General features: G+C 47.0%; 1 protein-coding gene across 1 annotated transcript in view; it reads left to right on the top strand.

Moving 5' to 3' along the window:
- Positions 1 to 7,392, top strand: part of nup205 (nucleoporin 205) — a 44,003-nt gene that overhangs the window by 9,865 nt on the left and 26,746 nt on the right. The window contains exons 10-19 of the mRNA XM_063196911.1: positions 306 to 443; positions 1,081 to 1,231; positions 1,692 to 1,894; positions 2,307 to 2,489; positions 2,680 to 2,730; positions 2,964 to 3,173; positions 4,426 to 4,663; positions 5,270 to 5,459; positions 6,201 to 6,321; positions 6,679 to 6,760. Of these exons, the coding sequence (XP_063052981.1) occupies positions 306 to 443; positions 1,081 to 1,231; positions 1,692 to 1,894; positions 2,307 to 2,489; positions 2,680 to 2,730; positions 2,964 to 3,173; positions 4,426 to 4,663; positions 5,270 to 5,459; positions 6,201 to 6,321; positions 6,679 to 6,760 (1,567 nt within the window). The remainder of the gene's footprint in view (positions 1 to 305; positions 444 to 1,080; positions 1,232 to 1,691; positions 1,895 to 2,306; positions 2,490 to 2,679; positions 2,731 to 2,963; positions 3,174 to 4,425; positions 4,664 to 5,269; positions 5,460 to 6,200; positions 6,322 to 6,678; positions 6,761 to 7,392) is intronic.

Here is a 7,392-nt window from a genome sequence, read left to right as displayed (position 1 = left end):
CACACTGCATTTTACACACAGACATACAGACTTGACGATCTTTCCTCCTCCTCCTCCTCCCTCTTATCTCAATTGAAGACGTCTCAGTGGCACACTTGGACTGGTGTTTGATTTTAAATATTCTTCGTCCATTGCTTCTCTGACGAGCTAAAAAATGAGAAAAGGTCGCACCATGCATAGGTTTCTTTATTACACATTCTCTGATGAGCTGAAATCCTTCATTTTACGAGAGCTTACCGTTGGTATTCTCCATGTTATTTGCATTTACATTTCTTGTGAATGTTGTGTCTGTCTGTTTGATCCAGGTTGGCGAGTTCTACAGCAAGGACCCGTTTAACCTGGAGCTGGCGCTGGACTTCTGGTGTCCGTCCGAGTCCCTGCAGCACACCTCCCTCATGGGCTCCTATATGAGCGTGGCCATCCAGAGACCACCACACAAACAGGTAGGCGTGTAAATCATAGCCTCCATAATGATACGATTCGGTATCGATTTCTTAAGGCAGTGATTCGATAATTTTTCATACTTAAAGGGACACTGTGCAGGAAATGGTCAAAAAAGGTACTGCAACTATGCTGCTCATTGAAACTAGGCTTCCTATTGCCAAATTTGATCTTTACATTAACGTTTACTAAGTAATAAACAAATATTTTCTAGTATGATCCAATTACAGTCATTTTTGCAGCTAAAAATGGCTATTTTAGGAAATTCAAAATGGCGGACCATGGAGAAGATCCCCCTTTTCATGTATGAAAAGTGCAATTTTTCCAGTCATAATGAATACTTAGAATTTGATGATGGTGGTAAGTATTCATGAAAAAGGTAACATTAGTGAATGGGCAGCATGAATTCTGGAAATAAACAACTAAAAATCTCACACAGTGTCCCTTTAATATTGCCCCACGCTACGATACTATTCGTTTCAATTTTTTCAAATTACTTTTCCACTTCTTTTATGTTATGGAGCTAGGGCATTGTCCTCAATTATACACATTTCTGTGTTGTAGTTTATCTGCACAGCTTTTGTTGATTGTGTGTGTGTGTGTGTGTGTGCGTGTGCGTGTGCGTGTGTGTGTGTCCAGGTGGTGTTGTCCAAGTTTGTGCGTCAGATGGGTGACCTGCTGCCCCCCACCCTCTACATCCCCTACCTGCGCATGCTCAAGGGCCTGGCCAACGGAGCCCAGTGCTCTCACTACTGCTTCAGCCTGCTCAAGACCAACGGAGCCCCGCACGGTACACACTCACACTCACACTCACACACACACACACACACACACACACACACACACACACACACACACACACACACTCACACAAACACACACACGGTCTTACTTGCACTTCTCATTCTCCTCTCCCTGTGTCACGCGTGTGCACACACACACACACACACACACACACACACACACACACACACACACACACACACACACACACACACACACACACACACACACACACACACACACATACACACACACACACCTACATTCTCACACCCACTGATTTACACTATGCTGTTCCATCCTTGACATCCCAGACAGACCTGTATTTCAATTGGATACAAACTTGATATTGTGTTTCTTTCCACTACCTTAATACGTAAGTCTAGTGACTGTGTGTGAGGGAAACGGCTAACTGTATGTGAGTGAAACAACTATTTTACTTGTGTGTGTGTGTGTGTGTGTTGCAGGTGAGCAGGGTGCAGTGTCGGGCAGTGTGGTGTCGTGGGAGCACTTCTTCCACTCCCTGATGCTGTACCACGAGAACCTGCGTCGGGACGTGCCCAGCTCCCACGCCACCCAGTACCGCACCGCGCCCCTCAGGGGCATCACCCAGCGAGAACTGGACGGACTCACCTCCTTCCTGCAGCTGCTCACCACCATCATCACATGGGTAAGAAGACACACACACACACACACACACACACACACACACACACACACACACACACACACACACACACACACACACACAAGCACTTTTTTAAATGTTACCAACGGGCAGTGGCATGGTTCTCAGTGGGCCAGAACTCACCGTTAGTGGACCCTGATGTTGATATGTTGACTACATCTTGCTTGTTTCTTCCCCAAGAGTAAGAATGCAGGTCTGGTTCTTTTTGAGCATCCCGTAGTGGACCCCAGTAGTATATGAATGTTTATTTAGATATAACTGTTGTTTTCTTTCCCCAGAGTGAGAATGCTCGCTTGGCGCTGTGTGAGCACCCCCAGTGGACCCCAGTAGTTTATAAATGTATATTTATATAATGTATAATATATTATAAGTTTTTTTGTTTGTCTTCCCCCAGAGTGAGAATGCTCGCTTGGCGTTGTGTGAGCACCCCCAGTGGACGCCGGTGGTGGTGATGCTGGGGCTGCTGCAGTGCAGTGTGCCCCCCGTGCTGAAGGGGGACATCCTGCTGACCCTCGCCGCCTTCGCCAAGTCCCCCGAGATCGCAGCCTCGCTCTGGCAGTCCCTCGAGTACACACAGGTACGGGGATGCAGTTTACCTTTACTCTGATTTGGGTGTGCCGTCACAAAAAAACTTAATTGTTTGTGTTGTCAATAATCATTGAATATGTGGTCTGTGGTCGTGATCAAGGTGGTTAATTGTTATTGTTGTTGTTGTGTACAAAGTGTACCAACATTTTTATTACAATTTATTTGTACCTATTTTGTAGATCCTGCAGACAGTGAGGGCTCCTGGACAAAGACAAGTGGCTGGCATAGAGGTATGTACCTCTAAAAATGAACATATGTTCATATGTGTTCACTTTGGATATTTGTAAAGTAAGTTTGCAAGTATTTATTTACAAAGCTGTTTTTCAATGGTAAGAGTACAATGCAATGTAGCTTTAGGATAACACAGTCAAAAAGCAAAACAATGTTTTGTTAGTGTCACGCATTGAGACCATTGTCTGCGTGGATATCTGCTAAATAAATGTGTGTGTGTGTGTGTGTTCAGGTGGAGTTGAATGAGATCGAGTCCGGGTGCGAGGAGTACCCCATGACGCGTGCCTTCTGCCAGCTGATCAGCTCCCTGATCGAGAGCGCCCTGCCGGTCAACCTGGGCGCGGGTACGCGGGCGCCGGGCTTCCAGCCCTACCTCAGCTTCCTCAGGGACGCTGTCTTCCTCTGCTTCCCCACCAGGGCCTACCGACGCCCTGCAGAGAAGGTACGCTACTGCCCATAGGGGTGGTTATAGCAAAGAGGGTGGAGTAATAAAGAGGCTTCGAAACCTGCAAAAGTGTGTGCTTAAGTTGGGTCTCCTAAGGGGGCGTTGTCCCCTCCTACGTCTTCTATGTTTGCACGAGAAGTGCGCTACCGCCATCTACAGCGCTAAGGGCACTCCATTTATTCTCAACCTCAGGACTTCTAAGGTCTCCTAACCGAAGGTCTCCTAAAGGGGCGTTCACCCGACAGAAAGTGGATACCAGAAATGAACTAGAATGACTTATCTCTGTCTAAAGTATCTGGTTATAGGCTCTGTGACCTGGTCCCAACCATTTCAACTTTTTATTTATGTTATTATTTGGATCAGTGTTTCTCAACCTTTTTTTAGACGAGGCACCCTTTCAATTCATGAAAAATGTCAAGGCACCCCAAACCAACAAGCCGTAACATGGCACCGCATCTGATACCACACAAGCTTAGAAAAGTAACACATTTGGAGACGTCACACGACCTACGTTCGAAGTTGCAGCTGACTAGGGCGAGCTATATTTACTTAATTTCATTTGCGTAAATGGCAAATGAAAGATTCCACACTGACTAACATTAACTTATCAATTTAGACAAATATGTATTATTACACAATTTATTCATCAGCCACGTTTCCGCGGCACCCCTGAGGGAGGCCTGCGGCACCCCTGAGGGAGGCCTGCGGCACCCCTGAGGGAGGCCTGCGGCACCCCTGAGGGAGGCCTGCGGCACCCCAGGGTGCCCCGGCACCCCTGTTGAGAAACACTGATTTGGATCAATGTCAAGTCAAGTTTACTTTATTTGTCAAAATCTATGTAACAGGGCTACAGAAGTTCGAATTTGCGTTTAACAATGTGCCAATGTAATGAATAGACCCGCCCCAATGAGCCAATGGAAATTGGAGGGGAGATTTCAATTTCACCAGATGACCCTCTTTCTCTCTCTCTCTCTCTCTCTCTCTCTCTCTCTCTCTCTCTCTCTCTCTCTCTCTCTCTCTCTCTCTCTCTCTCTCTCTCTCTCTCTCTCTCTCTCTCTCTCTCTCTCTCTCTCTCTCTCTCTCTCTCTCTCTCTCTCTCCTGTCCCACTCTCCTCTAGTGGGAGGTTGCTGTTGGCGTGCTTGAGGTCTTCCACAGCTGCTGCGCGACTACGAACATATTGTATACTGTGATTGAGGCTCTTATCTGACCACTTCTCTCTCTCTTTCCCTCTCTCCCTCTCTCCTGTAGTGGGAGGTTGCTGAAGGTGTCCTGGAGGTCTTCCACAAGCTGCTGCGTGACTACGAGCCGACACCCTCCGACTTCCTGCCCGAGGCGGTGGAGGTGGGCGGGGAGACGGTGGCGTCCCACAAGCCCCCGGGCCACAGCCTGATGTTCCACCTGCTCAACGACTCGCCCACCCTGGCCCTCTGCCTCAGCCTGCTGCAGGAAGGCGTCAGGATGCTGGACACATACGCACCCTTCCCTGGTGAGTTAGTGGGGCTGAGGGAGGGAGAGAGAGGTGTGTGTGTGTGTGCGCGTGTGTGTGTGTGTGTGTGCGCGTGTGTGTGTGTGACTGTCCATACACTTTTAAGGCCCACATGCATGAACATATTGGACCTCAATTGTGTCCATGCCTGCTTGTGTGTATGTGTGTGTGTGTGATTCTGTCCATAGACTTTTTGGGCACACAATGCATGACCATATTGAACCTCAATTCCAAGACAGTTATTTTATCTTTAAAAAAAAGAACATGATATGGGAGATTTAGGCTACATTTTCAACTCTATAAAACGAAATATTTTCTGCCACAGATTAGAATTGATGTGGGAAGTATGAAGGTGGCTAGTAGATATTGATCATAAAAATGTAATGATTTTGACAGGCTGTCTAAACTCCTGAGGCCTATACCAAGAGGCTGGTTCAGGTGTGAACCAGGTTAAATCATCTTGTAGAAGAGCCTGGAGTCCTCATTTTAAGAAAATGAGGACTCTAGGCTCTCTTATTAGGTGGTTTACCTCTTAACATAACCTGGTTTCCTCCTGAACCAGCTTCTTAGTATAACCCCTCTGGTGTGTTGTTGTGTATGTTGTAGGCAAGAAGCAGCTGGAGTCTGCGGTGCTGCACTGCCTGTGTCTGCTGGAGCTGGCGCTGCAGAAGCAGGCTCTCTTCATGGACCTGCTGAGGGAGAGCCAGGCCTCGCTGCTCGTCTCCCCCCTGGAGCAGCTGCTGCAGGGGGTCAGCTCACACACGCGCAAGGCCGACCACATCACCAACATCGCCAGGTAGAGAGAGACACACACACACACACACACACACACACACACACACACACACACACACACACACACACACACACACACAAGGCGGACCACATCACTAATATCGCCAGGTAGGCAGACACACTCATAATACAGACACACATACACCCCACACGCGCGTAAGGCAGACCACATCACCAACATTGCCAGGTAGACACACACTCATGTAATACATACACACATGCATACACACCCCACACACGTGCAAGGCAACATCGCCAAGTAGGGACACACACACACACACATACACACACACACGTAGATGTGCAAGGCAGACCACATCACCAACATCGCCAGGTAGGGACACACACACGCACACGCTCACACATGCAAGGCCAACCACATCACCAACATTGCCAGGTAGGAAAACGTGCACACACACACACACACACACACACACACACACACACACACACACACACACACACACACACACGTGCAATGCAGACCACATCACCAACATCGCCAGGTAGGGAAGCGTGCATGCACAAATGCAAGTCCGACCACATCACTAAACGGGTAGGGACACCACAAACACACACACACACACACACACACACACACACACACACACACACGTAAGGCTCACCACATTACCTACATCGCCACACTCTGCACACACCTGGACATTGCCAGGTTTATCCTCCTCTTTCGTTACATTTGTTGTGACTAGCTTCTGTTTGACCTTTTGTGTGTCCCTCTCAGGTACCTGTACCACAGCAGCACCAATCCGGAGGCAGCCTTCCAGAGTGCCAAGATCCTGAGGCGCATCGCCCGCTACCCCAACATCCAGAACAGGCTGGTGGGAGACTTCACACACGATCAGGTGAAAACAGACAAACGCACACATTCCTCATCTCTCAACTCTCCACCACTACCAGCTCACTATGCTCATTTATTTATTTTATTTATTTATTTAATTACTTACTCATGGGGATTGCCTCTTGAGATGTAGCGTCTCATTTTCAATAGAGTCCTCAAGTTATTAGGGTGTATCGAACTGTATCGAAGTGCCGAATTGTGAGTTGAGTTTATCGTTACAGCCCTAGAAGTTATACAAAGAAAAAACATTCCCAGGACGGAAGTCACTAAACCACACGTTTTAGGAAGTGCTCAGAGTGCAACTCTCTAATGATTGTGGGTGCAGTGTGTTTGCTAATGGGATGTTGTAAATTGTGGGCAGGCTGTGAGTGAGAAGCTGATGGCTGGATTCGTGGAGTGTCTGGACAACGAGGAGGCCGAGGAAGGACTGGAGAACATCGAAGGTGAGGATACGTCTGCATGGTGAATGCCAATGATAAAACAAAGTCAGGGAAGTTGATAAATGTTTGAGCCGCATAAAATGAAGGTTAGGCTATCTGTCTAGTTATCAATGGCCTCGTTCACATGAGACATTTAATTCAGAATTAAAGTACCAGTTCAGTCAATTTCATTATGCTGTTGTATTGCTCACGCTAGCCTTGACTTGTCAGTACCCGGTGATGCCACATTTTTCGTCTAAGCCCTTTCTGAGATATGAGCTATTCTAATGGGGGCAGCGTTTGTTTACATTTTTTTTTTTTAAATAACATAGGCCTACTCCAAATATTTTCCCAAAAGGTAGCGCTGTTTGCTAGTTGTCTGCTGATATTGTATAACCTTTCGGATGTTTTTGGGAATAAATAAAAATGTTTTTGGGAAATGTAAACAAAGCGCTGCCCCCATTACAATGACCCAGATCTCGGAAAAGGCTGAAGAAGAAAAAAAAACTCAGGTACTGACAAGTCTAGGGTAGTGTGAGCATTACAACTGCATGTTGAAATTGACTGAACTGGTCCTTTAACTCAATTTAATTCTGAATAAAGCTTAATTCCGCTTTGAAAACGTCATGTTTTGGGATTGCCCAAAAATGCAAGTT

The sequence above is a fragment of the Engraulis encrasicolus genome, chromosome 4, assembly GCF_034702125.1.
Source record: "Engraulis encrasicolus isolate BLACKSEA-1 chromosome 4, IST_EnEncr_1.0, whole genome shotgun sequence".
Taxonomy (NCBI): domain Eukaryota; kingdom Metazoa; phylum Chordata; class Actinopteri; order Clupeiformes; family Engraulidae; genus Engraulis; species Engraulis encrasicolus.
This window is presented reverse-complemented; position numbering and strand designations above follow the sequence as displayed.